At 37.3% G+C, this 20,849-nt stretch overlaps 1 protein-coding gene across 1 annotated transcript in view; it reads right to left on the bottom strand.

Annotated features, from left to right (window-relative positions):
- LOC149616225 (5-hydroxytryptamine receptor 1-like) overlaps nucleotides 1-20,849 on the bottom strand; it is a 91,688-nt gene that overhangs the window by 15,362 nt on the left and 55,477 nt on the right. Inside the window, exons 2-3 of the mRNA XM_089856560.1 lie at nucleotides 6,473-6,948; nucleotides 3,657-4,109 (exon numbers count right to left, since the gene is read on the bottom strand). Of these exons, the coding sequence (XP_089712686.1) occupies nucleotides 3,657-4,109; nucleotides 6,473-6,766 (747 nt within the window). The 5' untranslated portion in view covers nucleotides 6,767-6,948. The remainder of the gene's footprint in view (nucleotides 1-3,656; nucleotides 4,110-6,472; nucleotides 6,949-20,849) is intronic.

Genomic DNA, 20,849 nt, shown 5'->3' on the forward strand with positions numbered 1-20,849 from the left:
TCATACCTAACGTACAAGAGTGTTGTCCGTGATGATGAAGATTTGCGTAGCTTTTTACGGTTTGAGATAACAGGAACAAGCCAGGGATCTTCCAACATGTCCAAGTATCATTCGAAAGACTGCCTCGTTTTTGTAATGCCGCCCGTGGACATTTGGACTAATTCCTGAAAATAACGTTGTTTACGCTGTGCTAATAAAAGTCCCTTCAATCAGAACCATTTTACTTGGTGCTGGGAAGATCTTGAAACATCATGTCACTTGGGATTAATTTTACATTACCACCGTAGGCATACTTCTACTCATTTATACGCTTCTGATTAGTAAAGGTAGAAATCAATTGTTCGATTAAAGGCTATTGAAATTGTCTAGTAATTTTAAACAAGCTGGTTAGTCGGTCTTTAGTGTTACTCCTCATTTTTGGATATTTCCTTGTTTTAGGGGCGAATGTTTGGAAGGCCATATCTCCGTAACAAAATGTTGTACACCCCATGTTCTTTGGTACTTTCCGCTCAGTTTGGTCCCATAAACACGCCCCTTAATTTGTGATGGACTTTTCAGAAACACCCTGTATAATAAGAAAATGCTGGTGCATGTAATGGCTTGTTCACATAATGCAATAAATATCCCTTCATTGACGTCACCATGCCTCAAAGGTATTGACTTCGTTGTTTTCTTTTATAAAAGGACTGCTACTTCGAAGTAGCAGTCCTTTTATAAAAGAAAACAACGAAGTTTAGATCAACCATGGAACGAAAATTTAACATATACGATTCAAAGGTATTGAGTTTACTAGAGTACTTGCCCACATTTCCAAAGCCATGCTCACAATTACATTGGAAACCGGTTCGAAACGATTCAAAAAGCTTCCAAAGTTAAATGTGAACAAACCTTATAATCGAGCAAGTAATTACAAGTTGCGTCGCAAACCATTTTGAATCCCATGTGCCGCTTCGCCAGTATTTTTGGAACTTATTGTCGGCTGCTAATCTTTCCGTTTTAAGACGCAGAACATCCTCTAACACCCTATAAAGGTTATATTTTTGTTTATGGTGAACTTTAATTGGTTTAATTTCAATAGCTATTTAATTATATCGGAAATGTCAATTCAAAACGTGGTAGAAAATAGTAAAACCTAAAATAATACGGCACAGACACTGTCATTTTTAAAACTGTGCCCTCTATAGTTCTCTGAATTATGAAGCAGCTAGACTATTAAAAGTTACCAAAACCATGGCCACGTGTTCACGAATGCGATCAAGTTTGATATAGCAAAACAAAATATCTGTACCCATAAATGGCGGCCGATCACGTGATCATATATTTTTCGCGGATAGCACCAGAAGATACTTGAGACATATTCGGCGCTCAAATGGACTAATACTATGGTCATCTCTGCTCGCTCTTATGGTCCCAAAGACCCAAATGCTAACATCGCAGGAGCCAAAAAGCGGGATGGAGGTGTCTTTCCCTCTTAATTACATCGATGTGGGGCCATGCACACCTGAGATATTATCCTTTCAAAGGCAATATATTTCAAACGCTAACAGCGCAGGCGCCAACAAACGAGATGGAAGGCAAAGCTCTACCCCTGTGTCTTTCCCTCTATGCTACATCGAAGTGGGACCATGCTCACCCTAGATATTATAATATCAAAGGCACTATACTCCTGCGCTGAATATACTCTTGGTTACAATTACGTCTCAAACTGATTTAAAGTATATAGTAAACTTAAAGTCTAGTAAACAAAATCATTAAAATCAAGAGGGATAGGAATATTTTAATTGGATTAATTGAGTTGTTTGAGGCTTTGATGTTAGCAATTTTGATATTCTTCACACGCCCCGATGTTTGAGGCCTGGAGAAACTCTTTGAAGTTCGCGTGTCTTGTGGAAATTAGTTTACCTCTCATGGACATTGAGTTAGATGGATTAGAGTGCTGGTAAATTAAATTCCCTTACAACACAATAATGGCTTATCAGTATTTTACCTATCCGATTTCAACACTTATAATAAATTAAATCTGTGATGTACCATATGGATTTTCCCAAGCATGAAATATCGAACTAGAACGCTTTTTATAGTTCTAATTTTTTTTTTGAGTATTTAATTAGGCTGTCTAGACAAAGATAATGCATGCGTGGTCAAAACTCAAAAATTAAAATTGTAAATCTGCTTTCAATCTAAAAGATTAAATTTGGTTGTTTTAAATATGAATAAATATTTTAATAAACATGAGCCTCAATTTGAAAAACCAATTTCAAACTTTAGCTTAAGATTTGGGTTTGGAACTAGAAATAAAATTGGGTTCGAAAAGGATTACCCAAGCTAAAAATGTTAAATTTAAAATATTATTTTTAGCCACGAAAAAACACTTTTTCAAGGAGTTGTTTTTCAATTGAAAGTTTGGCTATCTAAATGAACATACAGTTAACACACGTTAAGTAATTCGATAAAACTATCTAAATATGCGGTTTTTGTAAGCAAAATTAACGATAATTATTTTAGTATGAAACTGAAAACATTTAAGCTAGGAGGACATAGGGGTGAAGGAGTCTTCGACTGCCCGTTCTTAGAGCTCAGGTTTCGGCCTCTCCCATGGGAGATTCGTTCACGCGCACCTTGGTTAGGCGCATCACGTGACCACGCAAATCCCAATTCAAAAAAGAGCGGGTTTTCATGCTAGCTTAGGCCTTAGAATTAAGCAACACCGTCTATATGTAGGCGGCGTCGTAAAAAGTAAGAGATGTGGGGAAAGAATGACATTTTTTAATGTTATCGGGTGTTAACTCTACTCTCCCACAGGCTTTAATCCATCTTAAACACTTTTTTACTTAAGTTTTTGGTTTAGGGATAGAGTAAAAAAGCGTACCCTCTACAACAGTTTTATCAAAGAAGAAATAATTTACAATTAATAAAAAATGAAATAATGATAAATGTTCCGTTAAAGCACTAAAAAATGCAGCCTTTACCAAAAATGAAATCTGAAGAAAAGACGACGCCCGATGACGATGTGCGCAGAACTAGTTGCGCGGCTATGAATCTCCCAGAACGAGAGAGAACTGGGGGAAACCACGGCCGATAATCTGTAAGCGCGTTTCAATGGGAAATTGGGCAGTCGAAGACTCCTTCACCCCTATATCCTCCTAGATTTAAGTTACCCAAAATAAAATATCTTTAAAATCCAATATAGGAATTAGATTTGATCAAGATATTATCATTAAGTCTTCAGCGCTGCGCATGATATTTCATCAGAATTACGGATTTCTTATCCCATAACTTCAGCATGGATATGTATTAAAACAACATATTATGGATTCCAAACGTTTACCATTCACAATGCATTTCGCTAAGGCACCCGTTGAGAGAAAAATATGACTTGTAATTCCCAAACCTTGTGAGTGAGACAGAAATCGTATTTTTTCTCTCTGCGCATGGGTAAATCTGAAACCCACCACTCGTAACTCTCCGGAGAGCTTTAGTTACTTTTCAGACGTGAGCTAACTAATTCCGCCTCATTTGAAAGTGGCGCCACATCCGATGGTATACCGTACATACATTGGATGATCAGCTTTAGGGCCAAGTTGGGAATCCATAATACGTAGTATTTATACATATCCATGCCGTCAGAGTAAACAAAATAAGTTAAGAAACAGTACCTTTTTTGGTTTCCTTGTATCATTTCCGAAGAGATGATCGTGTTGAGACTTCATTTTTTCGGATTTGACGATTCCTCGGGCCGTTATGTAAATTTTGCAGTACATCAACAATATGACGATTAAAGGAATGTAGAATGAACCAAGTGTGGCGTAGAGCTGGTAAGCCATGTTCTGACTGACGTCGCAACGTGGTTCTGAGAGCGTTCCGTATTCGTTCCCCAGCGTGATCATTGGTGGGACACTTATGAGAGCGGCTGAAAGCCAGACGATAGCAATAGAGAGCCAAACCCAACGGGCCTTCTTATTAACGCCATAGGTCAATGGCCTACTGATTGTCAGGTAACGGTCAATGCTTATTGCGCACAGGTTTAGAATCGACGCCGTGCAACAAGTCATATCCAGAGCTATCCATACGTCGCACATACGAGCACCAAGAGTCCATAAACCCGTAACCTGAAAACGAAAAAAAATTATTACTTCAACATCAATACCTAATAGATCATTTTCAAAGTCTATTGTCGTCTGATATTGAAATGAAACTGAACGTCCGTTATGTGGATACAGGAATAGATTTAATTTTAGGAAGTAGGAATAGAGAACAGAGTGATCTGGGCGCGCGTCAAAGTCCCGGACCCCCTTCCCCGGGACGGAGGAGATTGAAAGAAGAGGTGGGTCATAGCGACAGAGGTGAAGAGGAAATACGTATTTTTGGCCATCCCCGCCAGCAACGTCATAAAAACTTAGTTTAAATGAGCCTATAAGATAATTTTAACTTTTCGTTCGGGGGGTATGAAAGAAGAGGCGGGCCATAGCGACAGAGGTAGAAAGGAATTACGTATTTTTCACCGTCCCTGTCAGCAACGTCATCAAAACGTAGTTTAAGTGAGCCAATAAGATCTTATCGTTACGTGTTGGAGGGATGGGCTCTATACTGGGCTATGAGTCGGACTGAAGTAAATACTAACCGTTATCCATTCCTACTTCTAAAATTAAATCCATCCCTGGTGGATCCAAAGACGTGAGATAGGTCTTCAAAGCTATCAGTCCACTAAATTTGGTCAGTATTGGTTTGTTGTCCTATCTACTATATGTTCCGTGTTAAGACAAGGTGGTCAAACATCAGACTCAATTTTACTACCAGGGTGGTGGAAAGAGGGCAAATCGGATAGTTTCCACGGGGGTCCGGATTGCGTGTATAGGTAGCTGCCAGAGAGGTGTGGTTTAAAATGTCTCCTCCCTCTTCCACCAAAATGGCGTAAAACTTCACAGAGTGAAAGGCTAGTGGGGGAAGCCTCATGGTTGGATAAGTGAGGATCTGACGCTTAGTAGGGGAGATTTTCACCTCTGTGCCCACACTCTATTGCTGTCCTGGTGGAAGCCCGCTATTTCGTCATTTTCCCGTGACCCACAAACTTTCTGGACGGCCCTAGTGTTTACTACAGACTTTTGAAAAGGGTATATTTGAAACTTACGAATTCATAATATTTTGTTTGTCGTAGTTGAAAACTTACATTAAAAGTACATTTTATTGAGTTAATCTACTCTTTTAAGGTTTAGTCGTCTAAAACAATATATTTTTTTTCAAAAACTAATCAAAGTAATGTTTTGTTACCCCTTAAAACTAAGCATTATAGCTAATTAGGAGATAAGAGAACTCTTCTAACCACTGACGTAGACAATTATTCAAATTTAAATATGAATGGCTCCATCAAAGCCGAAATAACACGGAAAACGACCGTCAAGTGGCTTATACTGAACAAATCTCCCATTATTCTACGAATTTTTCGGTACACCGAGCTGGGAACCGTATTTGCTGTATATTTTACGCATAGAGAAGAATACCTTTTAGTGCTTCTACAAGTATAACCTTTTAAAGCTTTCTATGCGTTAATCTTAGTTGAAAGCATCATATATCGTCCTATCCTCGATGCACTCGGTTCGTTCAATAATTTATTCCATTTGTTCAAAGCCACATTTAAATAAAACGTGACATTTTAGCGAAGTTGCTTTTAAAGTAAGGCTCAGCGCTCCGTCAGGCGCGTATCTGTATACAACTTAAAGGGATGATACCTAGCGCGTTCACTTGTCAAGTGAATAGAAAATGTGATTTATAGCAGAGGTAATCGGTAAGGTCATTTTTGATTAGTGAACGTATAAAAGTTTTTTGTTTGAACATTCATACTTTGTAATGTCTTATTACAAATGGTGTTTCAGATAAGTCTGCCATGGCGTCTACAATATTTGCTAGATAATGGAGATATGGATAATAGTATTACCAAACCAGTACAATGATTGAAGGGAGAATATAAACCATTTTGATTGATTCAAGGAAATAACCTTTTACTGAAGTGGTTCATACTATTTCAATATAACACACAAATTGTTCCGGTGTGGCACACTAATCAACCAGAAGTCTCAAGTATTATAGCTGCGTACGATTAGAGCGCTTGCAAATCCCTAGTTCCTGGCTCCACCTTGCTCTGTTTCCTAGTCTAATGTTTAGGTCACTGATGTCAGTACCTCATTACGTTAAAACCCTAACTGCTTTCGTTCATTGAGCAGTAACTCAACCACTTCAAAAATAAGTTACCTCTGACGAAGCTGACAAGTGAAGTTCGAATAAACTCAAGGCTTACATTGGTAATTATGTTTCAGCTCGATCAAGTTTACTGTATATTTTGGATAATTTGGATTAGAAAACATTTAATTGTGAGCGATAAACTTTTTTTCCGATACAATATTTGACCCAAAAACTTACCATTTAAGGCATAAAGTTCTTAAATTTTAGTAGAGAGCAAAGTATGAGTTGTACTTACTTCCAAATGAAGGGCAAGTGGCATAACTAAAACGGCAACGCAGAGGTCGGAAACGGCTAGAGAGACCAGGAGGTAGTTGGAAGGGCGTCTGAGGCGGCGAACAAAGCAGACGGAAACGCAAACCAGGACATTGCCCACGATGGTGGCCCCGATGATGAAACCCAATGAAATACAGAGTAGGACGGTCGAGATAACGGAGTGCGGCAAGGGAGTTTCTAGGATGTCTGGATAATCGTCGGGGTCTATGAATGTTTGAAATGTTGTCGAAGGGGACGCGAATTCGAGCTCAGACATGGGAGAGCTCCGGACCCGTGATGATGAATTGTTTTCTTGGAGAATTATTTCTTGGTTGAGGGTAATGTCTTCATTTGGTAGTCTAATTGCACGATGCGTTCCACTTGCTTGTAGTCAATGTAACACCGTGTTTTTGTAATGGTAATGTGACGTGTTTAGCCATGAAGTTAACGATGTTGAACCTGGAATAAAAAACCAAAGAACACGCACTTTAATTTATTACAGAGGTATCAGAAACACCCAGTATAGAGCTATTTCAGTGGGGGAAAAATTTCGTCTGCTACGAAAATTGGGCTTGCCTTTGAGTGTAGGGCGGACATTTTGTGAGGGTTTTCTCTATGGGCAAATAGCATGGGTGACGTAGCCATTACCCCCTCTGAAATAGCTCTATATTTTATCTAAATCGGCATTATATTTAACCAAGAAGGAATATACTATAAGAAGGCATAAATTAGCGTCCGGTGCTCGCGTGATAGTTGACAATCCCCCTCATGGGTGGGGGTGGAAACGGAGGTCGGACTTAATATTTTATCTTACTCTATGTTTTCCACAATCTTTTACCTTTTCGTTAAGCCATTTGTTAGGTTTTTGGAAGTATAGTACACTTGATTTGGTTTAAAAATAATTATAGAACGAACGATTTTCACGTAGAGACACGTATTCAAAATCCATCAAGTTTGGTTCAAAACCTTTAACTAACTTGTTAATGGCAATTAAAAACCATTCGCTAACCTTTTCAGCACCGCTGGCAGCCTCCATTTTCTGTTTACTTTGCTCGAGCTTTTTATTCTCTAGTCAGAATACGTCATTCGCGTCTGTATGACCTATCCCCACGGGATCCAATGGGAAAGCGCAGAGCAATGACGAACATGAAAGGGGTGGGGCCTACTTATCCACTGACACCGGCGTAAGAGTAGAAGCGCAAATTCTCGCGACTTATGCCTTCTTATAGTATATTCCTTCTTTATTTAACCTTGCATTGAAGATAAAAACAATTGCCAATATCATTACGTAAAATACTGAGACGTCATTTATCAATGATGATAAAAGCTTAAAGAAAAATATTATTCTTGCTTGGTTTTGTTTTCAGACTAATGACAATAGTGCACTGATGGTCCCATATACTTTTCCATTTTTCGTAACAAAGTAGGGAGATATTGTTTTAAAGCTGGCTAGACAGGTTATTTGTTCAAAAATTGCTCTTAAAAAATATGGCTCCGTAACATTTTTACGATGATAAAAAAATATTTTACGATAAATAATAACCGTTTCTTAGAAGAACTTTAATAAAAAAAAAATGGTCAATGTATCCTTTTTTAGAATCCATCTAGCATCATAACAAAATACCTTAACATTTTAAGGTGAAATATAATACTGAAGATTACTCTAAAGAAAGGTTGAGTGTATAATCCGAAGTGAACGCATTAGATTCTAATATAACGTATATTTTTCTTAAAATAGATGATTCTATTTTCTGTTATATTGCATTCTTTCATGTAAGGATAGTTTTGACATCAGTTTTTCAGCTTAAAGCTCAGAAGTGCATACAAATATCTACATTGTATACAGAACAAGCTTAACTTTAAGCTTTTATATGTATATATAACAATAACAGTTATTTTGTAGGCAAAATATTTACCTAGAAAACGAACAAAAAGCTTTAGTTGGGATATCTGCTTAGTTGGGATACATCTAGTTACTTAAAGTCAATTCTACCATCTTAAGTAAATAACTTAATCTAAGTCTACAAACGCTATCAAAAATAACCGGTAATGAAATGTTTTCTGCTCTTATATCGCTTTCTTGAACGGAGCACATAGCAAAATCATGGACAAAAGAAACGTCAATACAAACCTCATTACCTAACAAGCCATAATTCTGAAATTTGCAATTTAACTCATCATTTTCTACCTTGAAACGACATATATGAAGTTTGAACTTAAATATTACGAATCCAAGACGCCAATATTTAGACTTCATGGCAGGAGATTTTGGAAACATTTTCCTATTTTTGTCTTTCAAAAACTTTTCCAAACTTGGGAGAAATGCCAAAACGTCGAGTTCAAAAGGAGAGAAATAAATAAAATTCGATCGTGAGACTCAAGAATCCAGAAAAAAAAGTGGGAGCCCATCCTATCTGCAATAACTGAAAAAGATTTTATATTCTTTGGAAAGCTTTAAACTTCTTCTCCATTCGCCCTGAGAATGTAAGATGATAATGGAAGTGCCGCAGTGGGCAGTATTCTCTAGTTGCTTTTGATGCTCCTGCCTGGCCAGGACAGCCAACGTGCGCCACAGGACTTAAATGGGCCGGCAAGACTCTAGAAACCCCGGAAAGGTACTCCAGTCTCGAAGAAAAAAAGGGTGTTTCAAATATAAAATGTTGTAACTCAATACGAATCTGTTTGGTCCTTAGTGTTTACGAAAGAATCTGTTTGGTTCTTAGCGTTTAGGAATAAACTCTTCGATATAATGAAGCGCAAGTTTGTTATTCTGCAGGTTCACGACTGTAATCATCGAATACTCTAAACTGAATATACTGCAAAAAAATCCGAATGGTTCCATTTATTTTGACATGGAAATATTGACGAAATAATAGTGGCTGAAGTGAGCGACTGACCTGACCTGGAGTGTATTACATTGAATCAAAAGGTTTTACAGTTTTAATTCATGCAATTATGTATGGAAATGCTTTGATTTACACGTTATCGTACTGAAATGATAGTGTTTTAACCTCTACTCCAATTGCAAAAGTGCACGGTGAATCAAGAGAAATTTGCTATCAAAGCACATATTCAAGGGGGACCTTCTATACGATGTATTTATGCTAAACAGAAACAATTACTCCATCAATTTCTGAATTCATATCGAAATTGAACATTAACAGTGAAGTAAAATTGTATGGTTTAGAGAAAGAAGGATGAATGGCGAATTGAAAAAAAAACAATGTTGTTCTAAAGTCACAAGTAGAGTTAGATTAGGTATAGTTTTATGTTATAAATTGCGATTGATCCTATTACTAGAATTACTTGTGCAAAACAAACGTTTTTTTTAAGTGAAGATGGCCTCTTTAGCATATAGGTTTAGGCACGTGTCTTCATAGAATGTAGAGTCTTGTTTATGTACACAACCTAATTTGGGATTCCCTTTAGTTTCGTGGTCCAACACGAAGTAATAAAGAACAAATTCTTTAGATAATTAACTACCCTTTCGAAGTTTTCGTCTACATTAAAGTCCCTGTAAATAGAGAATATATGCCTTGATCCAATTACGTCATTCTTGCCTTCGATTCACGAGCTAGGTATTGAAAAACCGCAAATGCGGAAGAGAAGAATATTTTAAAATCTTTGCGAAAAAATTCATAGTTAAGATATTTACGCACCGAGGGTATCATAGGCGCTCATTGAAGGGAGTAAGCCGAGCTGAAGAACTCAGTAGAGAGACGAGACAATTCCTAATCTTCTTGGTCTTCGACGTGAAAGAATGTGAAGAATTCTCTCGAAAGATGTGAAACCCAGTCTCTTCCTTTTCTCTCTACTTTACCCTCGAGAGTGAGAGAGAGAGAGAGAGGAAATGCCGCGATAATTCAACGCCTGAGAAGCGAAAGTTTAAACCTGGACCATCTTTCTTCTGAGAAAGGTGCTTGTATGACCCCGCTATTCCTTACAAAACCGACCATTCGAAGGAAGAAAAGAAAAGTGAAAGATAATGACGGCTCTCCCGAGAGAGATAGAAGCGTTTCAATACAAGGATATACGTCATACCTATAGACTTGTAGGCTATATACACTTCTGCCATGTATAAAAAATTTAAAGAAAAGTATTTTGGAAATAAAGGTTTGACATTTGAGGGTATCGTTCTCGCTTCCGAGAAGGCGTAGCATAAGTTCGTAAGATATGTTTCATAAGTTTGTCACTGGTTACTGAGAGATTGTCATGAAGTGAGTGAGGTAGGTCATAGATTCGAGGTAAAGAGACGCCTGGTGATGCGCTGTCAAAGGCTTAGGACAGACTGAATAGAAAGATGGACTGCAAACCCGAGTGTAGTCAATTCTCGCGTCGCTCTCAACTTAAGGAGTTAAGAACTCGAGTTCAGTGACGTCATACCTATAGACTTGTAGGGTACACTTCTGCCATGCATAAAAAATTTGAAGAAAAGTATTTTGGAATTAAAGGTGTATCGTTTTCGCTTCCGAGAAGGCGTAGCATAAGTTTATGAGATATGTTCCATAAGTTTGTCACTGGTTACTGAGAGTTTGTCATGAAGTGAATGAAGTAGGTCATAGATTCTCGTAAAGGGACGCCTGGTGATGCGCTGTCAAAGGCTTAGGACAAACTTAATAGGAAGATGGAGTGTAGTCAATTCTCGCGTTGTTCTCGAACTTAAGGAGTTAAGTGCTCGAGTTCAACGACGTCAACAGTCAATACACAAACAGTAGCCTGTTGTAGGCCTAATATTATGGAACAAATGTTATAAACCTACGGCTATAGTTTTACGTGAATGGAACGAGTATCGTCTCATTTCTATAGGCCCCGGAATATGAAAGGAAATTGCATTTTTATTCTTTGCAGGAGAAGTATGTTTCGATGTTGAGACTTTACTAAATAATAAGGCAAAAAAAGAAATAGCGTATGGTATTGTGTTTTCCCCGCTTAGAGTCTGCTGGTAAGTTTAGGTCTTAAAAAATCGCGTTGGAATAATGGCAAATACTTATCTCGCATATTATATGTCTGTACTTAGTAGTGAGTGTTTCGTTAAGATCTGGGGAATTTCCATTTATAATAAAGAGCAATGGAAACGTGGTCATATCAATTGCCATAGTTTATAATAAATGCTTCGTATAAGCGTAAGTTCATAAGATATTTTCCATAAGTTTGTCACTGGTTACTGATAGCATGTCTTGAAGGTGAAACGTCATATATTCTCGTAAAGTGACGCCTGGTGAAGTGCTATCAAAGGCTTAGTGGAGACTAAATAGGACCTAGATGGACTGCAAAATTAACTGAGTGTAGTGAATTCTCGTGTCGTTATCGAACTAGCTCGAGCTGTACGTCTCAAGCATTACGTAGTATAGATAGTGTCAAACTTATGGAACACAGCTTATAAACTTATGGTAAAAGCAAGTTACTTTGGATTGACCCAAATTCTACTAAGAGCTGGTAAACTTTTAAACTCTGAAATGTTTTTAATAACGATTTATTGGAGAAATCAGCCCGTTGGCTATATTTAAACCTTTGCAGGAACGTTTATTAAAAATGGTTTTATGTAAAACTCGCAAAATATCTAACCATAAACCTTTTATTGAATTATTTTGATTTTACGTGGTACACTGAAACCACAATATACAAATTTATATCACTCATGGTCGCAGAATAATCTTCGAATTAGAAGTTTCAGCTTCCATCAGGGATTATTTTAATTTTTGAAGTAGGAATGGAGAACATAGTAATGTGGGCGCACGTCAACGTCCCGGACCTCCTTCCACTGGACGGAGGGGTTTGAAAGAAGAGGCTGGTCATAGCGACAGAGGTGAAAAGGAATTACGTATTTTTCGCGGTCACCGTCAGCAACGTCATCAAAACGTAGTTTAAGTGAGCCAATAAGATCATTCTAACTTTTCGTTACGTGTTGGAGGGAGGGGCTCTATACTGGGCTATGAGTCGGACTGAAGTATATATTAACCGTTCTCCATTCCTACTTCTAAAATTAAATCTATCCCTGCTTCCATCCATTGGTTCGATTAATCAATTCGTATTATTTCTCGAAAATTAGCACGCTTCTATACCAAAATACTATTACATGTCGTAATACAGGTCGCAAAAATGCAATACCCCGAAGACACATACTCAAACTCGTATCTTTTATTCTACTGAACTATTCCTTCTATCAGCTTTTTCAGGTATACTGTTTCATTATACATAGGAAATGAAAGAGAAATATTTACTCCGTATCAAGTAATTCACATCCTATCAAAACAAAATATTGTTTAAGAAAGACTTTGCCCCGCGGGTAACGTTTTATCAACAATTCAACATATATTGTGCGTTTAGAAGTGCATACAGTAGGCGCTCTTAATTTTGAAGTCATTGTTCGAGGCACGTCGCTGTTATTTTCCGATCTCTTTGTGTTACTTGTGCGTGGAGCTCCCAAATATGAACGTGACTCTGTGGGGAACTGTTTATTTATTCGCTAGGCCTAAGTCTTCTTCTTTTTCTTCATGAATAAGAAGTGTATTAATCGAAAGGTTTAATACAGAAATTCTTTGATTAAATACGCGACGTTAGATTGTCCATAATAATTTTCAACACAACTTTAATGTCTCTAAATCGCAATCGCACTTCAGAAATATCATTTGTTTCGACGGTTGAAACACACAAGCGGAAGCCATAAGTTTATAAGATACGTTTCATAACTACGATACTACGTATACGTCGTTATGCCAGAGACTTACTGCGAGCTAGTTCAAGAACGAAGCAAGAATAGACCAACCAACAAATAAACAAGTTGGCTTGGTCTCGTCTCTATCTAAGGGATAGGATCACGTGGCTAACAAAGTTGACTGTAGTACCATGTGTCGTTGAGCGACGAAAATATTCTCTTATTTTTCTGATTGGATTAGAGTCTGACTACTGGGGTAAAATAGGTTCTGCGCATGGCAAAATCAAGCCTATCAGGTTATCCCATTCTCGCCTCAAAACCCGAGAACGAGATCTGAGCCGTTGTAAAAATTCAAAAGATTTCTTGGTTTGGTCTATTGACAACACTCGGTTTTGCCGTCCATCTTCCTACCTTTGACAGCGCCTCACTAGGCGTCGCTTTATGAGAATCTATGACCTACGTCACTTCATGACAAGCTCTCAGTAACCAGTGGCATATCTTATGAACCTTTGCTGAAATTAATTGTAACACAACGCTAAATCTAATTAAAGCAATGCCTATTTTCTAGAGCGTCTTAATTATGAGTATAGTTGCTGTTAATGAACTAAATGTTGATCGTAGATGGCGATACAGTATGGAGATCTGATTCCTTCTATACCTAAAAACTTCATACAATATTTGCTATCTTTAGCCTATGAAAAAGCACTACCAATATCACATATTAATAACTTATCGTGTGCCCTATTAATAAAGAATGAAATTCCCATACTATTCCCATTCGGTTTATAATAATTTTAGGTTTATCTCCTTTACTTTATTATTCTTCTTTTGTGCCGGGTTGTATGTTATTGACCCTCAAAGTAAATTGGCACTTGGTAAGATCTGAAACCAAACGACGAACAATTTTCCTCAATATTTAAAGACTATAGAGTGTGTCGCAACTTGCTCAATACGAAACCAAAATTTTGGATTGGTTTAGGTTGTTTCTTTATTTCTTCATACGAACTAGGCCTACCTCATCTGAAACTGTAGTTTTCTCTAGAGTTATTTCATTATAAATTGAAGTTAATCGAAAAATCGATGAAAGATAGACACGAATTGATTAAAGTGTGTTTACAGTAATCTAAATCTAGCGTGATATAATTTTCTTTGATCGCTTTCGTTCGAGACAATGTAATGAGTTTAACCTCTTATTAAAAGCTACAATTGTTGGAAATTTTTATCATCAATTGGGCGAGTCAGCGGTGAATTCAAGCAATTTTGTCTAAAAGATAATGATGAAAGGAATTGAATTTGGGTGAAAATATTACAGTTGACTTAATATTAAACGTAAAAATTTAAATCGTTAATATTTGTTAGCTTTAATTATGTTCGATTGTTTGCAGGCGATAACCGGCCAATCATAATCTACTGAACCATAAGTTCATAGGATATTTTCTATAAGTTTGTCACTGGTTACTGAGAGCTTGTCATGAAATGAAGTACGTAGGTCATAGATTCTCGTAAAGTGACGTCTACTGAGGCGCTGTTCAATGGCTTAGTACAGACTAAATAGGAGGATGGACTGCAAAACCGAGTGTAGTCAATTCTCTTATCGTTCTGGAACTAGTTCTGATTATGAAGTGTATGTGGTGTCATGGTCAACTTATGATGAACATATAGTTTTTCCAACTGAGAAAAATATCTCCTATATTACTACGGTGTTGTTTGTCAAGTTTGTTCAGAATTATCGTAGATTAAGGCTTACTGGGACATCGTATAATGAGTGCTTTTTTGTATTAGGCCTAATTGACCTTTAAATGCGAACTTTATAACAAACACTTCACTCAATAAAATTTAATTGCATAATGACAACATCAAAAACACTCGATTAAAATTGGATTAATTAAATTGGAAATTAATTGAATGTCCATTTATTTTAATTCCAGGGTATTTAACTTAAGAACCGTATTTTATTGTAGGTCATAGATAAGATTAAGCTTATAGTTTATGAAACTGAGAGACCATCGTCTAGACAATAGTATTAGGAGGACATTAAGTGGTTCATAGTCATTACCAACCCCTGTTCAGTTTTATTCCTCAAAAATCAATAAAAGGGATGGAGTCGATTTATCACCTCTGGAATTGATATATCGATGTATCGGAAACGAATAAATATAAATCGCGACAGCTCGATTTTTCAGTGACAGCGTTATTAGAGGAATGGTTGAGAAGTTTCTCTTTTCCTGTTCTTGGATTCTCAAGCAATTTTCACCGACAATTTTAATCTTAAAGGGATGTTCAATGTGTGATGTTCCATCAATTTGAGCTGTACTGGGCATGGGTGAATTTCGAAGCGTTATCAGTACACTGGAAATGAGTATCGGCAATTCCTTTTATCACGTGACAACGTCTAATCACTACCCTCGAAAATATGAAACACTACTACTTGAAAATAAAGTTCAAGACACGCCCCTTCCAAGAAGTGATATCTAGTATAATAGGGAGAAGGTGCAAGATGGCTAAGTATTCTCGCGCCATAGTCCCAGTCCCCCTTCAAAAATACAAGGGGGGGACGTAAAAGGAGGCCTGGCTGTTTCGCCTCGCCTCAGTCGGAAAATAAGTAATTTTCGTCACTTGCGTTGCGCTGACGTGAGTTTTCAAGAACCAATGAGATGCTGGTTGTAATTTAGAGGCGGGGATTAACTCTGGACCTACGTTTGGACTGGAGATAAAGATGGAAATGTGGCCAATTTATACCTTCTCCCTAATAAACTGGATATCACTTCTTGCCCCTACATAATGAATTGTACGTACGTCCCCTTAACCCGAGTTTACACTAAACACTTTGAAACCAATATGAACCATTTTATAAAACTAGAAATGTGTAATCTTGCTATTACCGATAGAGGATCGAGAAAATGTATTCTCTATTTCGAATAAACGTTAAAATGGTTGAAATCATGCTATTTCTCAACCATATAAGACATAAACCTTGAGTCAACTGAAGATTTGAGAGAAAACCTTTTTTGTTATTTTCTGTGCCTCATTGTTAAACGTATTCGCGAATAAGATAAATCTATTTCAGTTTCTGATTTTCCTGGACATTTCGTCAATTCCCTTAAGACAGTGCCATATATCCTGTAATTCATCTCAAGAACATAACTCAATTCATTGATGACTAAACCAACTACCATCATTCCTATGGAACTGAATATATGAAATTTACACTTGATTTGATTGAATTCTCTCTGTGGGATGAACTTAATGATGGGCCAAGGCCACTAGGTTTTTCCATCTAGGGATAATTTTTCCATGGACGTCTTGAAGATCAGTCTGAGATATTGCTCGTTGGCACTAGTAGTGCTTGCTTAGTGAGTAGGTCAATAATAGGGATTCAGCAATATATATCGTTTCATACAGTCGTGACTCTTAGATCTGTGATAGAAGATAAATCTTAGGGATATTTCAAATCTAAACGTTGTACGAAGGAAACGAGACTATAGTCGCAGACATACAAAATGCTCAGGGTCTTTCCTGACAATAGTTTGCTCAAGGAAATAAGATTTTCTTCAGACATTTGTGATATGAGGATGGAAAAATAATGGTGAAGACCTCCAAGGCACAAGTTTAGTTAGATATCGTATTACCAGGGATCCTTGTAATTTCAGAGGCAGGAATAGAAAACGGTTAGTATTTATTTAGTCCGACTCATAGCCCAGTATAGAGCCCCTCCTTTCAACACGTAACGAAAATTTTAAATTATCTTAATGGCTCACTTAAACTGCGTTATGATGACCTTAAACTACGTTATGATGACGTTGGTGACGGGACGGCGAAAAAACGTAGTTCCTTATTATCTCTGTCGCTATGACCCGCCTCTTCTTTCATACCCCCCCCCCGTCCCGAAGAAGGGGAACGTGGACTTTAAGACTCGCCCAGATTACTCTATTCTTCATTCCTGCTTCTAAAATTACACGGATCCCTGGTATTACCGAAGGAAAAACAAAATGAACAGTATATGGCAATGGAATTTACTTTTGAAATTTGCGACACAACGTTTCCACATGACTATTTTTTTAACTTCGGACAACATTATTTTAACAATTTCTATGATTGGCTTTGCCCTATAGGCCATAAAATTAATTCAAGAAGAGAAGCAAACACCTACTGGAGCGTGCAAGGTCACCTTCTTGTGTTATTTCCCTCGTGTCAAGAAGCGCCGCTAGAGGCAGTGCGAATCGGCTAGTCTAATGCATGTAATGAGCTCGGGCTCTGTATAACGTAAGAGGGTGGCCTCCCGCTTATTTGTTGGTTTCTTTGCAAGTAATACGTGAAATTGTCCATTAGACCAAAATATTCACATTTTGAGAGTGGACATAGTTGTTTATGTTAGTAAATACATTCGTGCTCCAATATTGTATTGACAAGAGTCGAATGACTCATTTTCAGTTTTTCTTGTGGAATGTGTACCGTACAATGACGTACACAAGAAGTGCAACATCATCTAAAGAATGGTTATCCTTCTGATGTTTTTTCTTGTAGTGTACAGCAAATTTTATACTTAGAAGAACAATCTTTATCAAAACTAAATATACAAAGCGCAAAACTCCAAAATAAAACCTAACACGATTCAGGAATTCGAAAGTGCTTGCATCTGCAGTTCCTTTAAAAACGAGTTTGTAAATAAATTGCAAAGACGCAAGAATTTCATTCCATGTATACGAGTGAAGAATCAGAATTTCAAGGCCTACTAGACCCTTCTCAAAAGAGGTGGGGGGGGGGAGATAGCGCGATATCGTCTGCTAGACTTAGGTTTAAGACGGAACATCCGGTTTGTGGTGGACCTACATTTCCACAGACATTATATCAGGTCTTCAAAGTTACCAGTCCTTAATGTTTGAAGTCAAATCTAACGTCTTTGGATCCACATATTGGATGCCTCGTCTTAAAAATATTTTGACAATCATGCATGGTCAGACAATCATGCATGGTCAGACAATCATTTTTACCTTTCGGAGTAACGATGACGTCATGGACGTGTCTGTGTGCCTGTCACCGCGTTCGCAGTTGGAAAATCGGAGCAGAAGTATATGCTATTTCCGAAACGCGTTCGCAGCTCTATTTTCGTCGTTAGGGTTAAGATGTACGCGGCGATCGGCTAAGGTTACGTCAAGCCTCCCAATGGCAGGGCTTCCATCAAAGGTTCACGCAATTGCCGGTTTTCTTATCATTTACTGTAAATCAATCGGCTTTATGCCCTAAATTTTGCAAATATCGTTAAAGAGACATACGCTTGAATTCAAACGTCAACAATAGCTATGTTTAAAATGATTTTAGGAATAACGTTTCTTAAAACGACTTAACTAATACTAAGATATTTAATTACTGATGATAAAAATAATTAATATCAATCAAATTTATTTAATTATTTTAGAAAAACGACTCGACTCGGAGAGGTTCATTTTGGTTTCCCAACTTGTTTAATGGACTTATCTTGATAAAATAGTATGCATCAAAATATTAATAAAACTTACCAAAACATTTCGGAAAAATAACTTTACATAACTTTTCAAAGTTCAAAGGTTGACACTTTTGGAAAAACAAAAAATATTTTTAACAATAATATTGTTTAGTCAAAGGTTGGTAGCTAATTAGTGACAGACACGTCAAGTGCTTTATTTCGGGATTATAAGTATGCCGTTTCTAGGAGTTTCTCTTTGTTAGGCCCGTTTTTCCATTTTAGTATTGTCTCAAATTTTTTTTTTTTTTAAGATTGAATAACAGAAGTTGTCGAGTGGGATGTAGTTTGACTTGGGGGTAAAATCATTTTTGCTTTATATTAAAAAAATAATAACCAGAAGGATATTTTTAAAGAATGGGTCCACAATATAATGCCTCATTGCGTCAGCCACATAATGTAACTTCCCCCCGCTATGGAATGGGGTTGTTATGCCTTCGGGTAACATATATGTTCATAAGATATGTTCCATAAGTTTTTCACTGGTTACTGAGAGCTTGTAATGACGAAACGTATTTGAAACGTCATAGATTCTGTCAAAGGCTAAGTTAGTACAGACTAAATAGGAAGATGGACGTACTCGAACTGGCTCGAGCTGTAAGTCTCAAGCATTGCGAAGTACAGGCAGTGTCATACTTATGGAACACATCGTATAAACTTATGTTTAAATGCATACATACTCGGTAAAAGCGAATGTTTTGATATTTCAATATTGAACAATTTGAGATTATTGTTGCAGAATATTAAACCGTAAAAGCCATTGGATTGAAAATGAAATCTCAGTGGATATTCTTTTCAGTTCACCATTTGATTATTTTGTACTACAGTACAAAATATACATGAAAAAAGAAGAAAACTGTGTACTCTTCTCTTCTTTTCATTTCGGTTTGTTTACGAACCAATTCTTAAAATCTTTGTGTCCCAACAGGAACGTTTTCACCCGAGGCGATTCAAGGATTAATATTTCTGAAATGAATGAGTAGGCCTTAAGTTTTGGAACTGGAGCACAGTTAACGTAGGGACAGAGGAAGAAGTACTGCCATAAGGACGATAAAGTGAGTATCGTATCTTCCACAGTTCCGGTTATTGCGTAGCAACTGAGCTAATAAGAAATGCGAACAGCCGGAATAGAAATAAGGATAACGAAATTTCAAGGTTAAAAGAGTCTGATGTTTGACCACCGTGTTTTATTAATACGCAACTTCCGGTACGTGGACATCAGAGACGTAAATTAAGATTATGGCTTCAAACAATGTGGAGCAAATTTGGTGGATTGGTGACTTTGAAGACCTATCTATTTAAAGTCTTTGTTTACGTCAGTTTTAACCTCTATCATGCAAACAATAGACCATTTCGATCAAACTAAGAGGGAAAGACACAGGGGTAAAACTTTGCCTCCCATCTCTCTTATGCTATGTTCACACTTGCACAGGAGTCGGTTGACAACTGGTTTGCACAGCTAGTTTTGAAACAGACTTTATTGTTAGTTCGAAGCGACTTCATAACCTTACCAATTAACAAACCGTTTCAGATATTGCAATTTTTCTTTATTTCTATTTATTTAATCCTTAATCACTATTTAATTCAATCAACTGATTTTACTGTTAATCGATCTATTCCATCTAAATTAATTGAAAAATTTACATATCTACGCTTTTTCAAGAAAAATTCCATTTTCCGAACACATTATCATGAAATAAATTTTTTTGAAGGGATTTAGTGTTGATGCTCAATAACTTGTAGGGCAAGCACCAGTACAAACACAACTGCAAGCACCAGTACAAGCACCAATGCAAGCACCAGTACAAGCACCAGTGCAAGCACCAGTACAAGCACCAATGCAAGCACCAGTACGAGCACAAATGCAAGCACCAGTACGAGCACAAATACAAGCACCAGTACAAGCAAAAATGCAAGCACCAGTACAAGCAAAAATGCAAGCACCAGTACAAGCAAAATTGCAAGCACCAGTACAAGCGCAATTGCAAGCACCAGTACAAGCGCAATTGCAAGCACCAGTACAAGCGCAATTGCAAGCACCAGTACAAGCGCAATTGCAAGCACCAGTACAAGCGCAATTGCAAGCACCAGTACAAGCGCAAATGCAAGCACCAGTACAAGCACAAATGCAAGCACCAGTATCAATTTTGTTCACACTTAACTTTGGAAGCATTTTGAATAGCTTCGATCCGGTTTCTCATGTAG

Source organism: Phalangium opilio, unplaced genomic scaffold, assembly GCF_054372755.1.
Source record: "Phalangium opilio isolate 3A_F unplaced genomic scaffold, DU_Popi_V2 ptg000217l_1, whole genome shotgun sequence".
Classification (NCBI taxonomy): Eukaryota; Metazoa; Arthropoda; class Arachnida; order Opiliones; family Phalangiidae; genus Phalangium; species Phalangium opilio.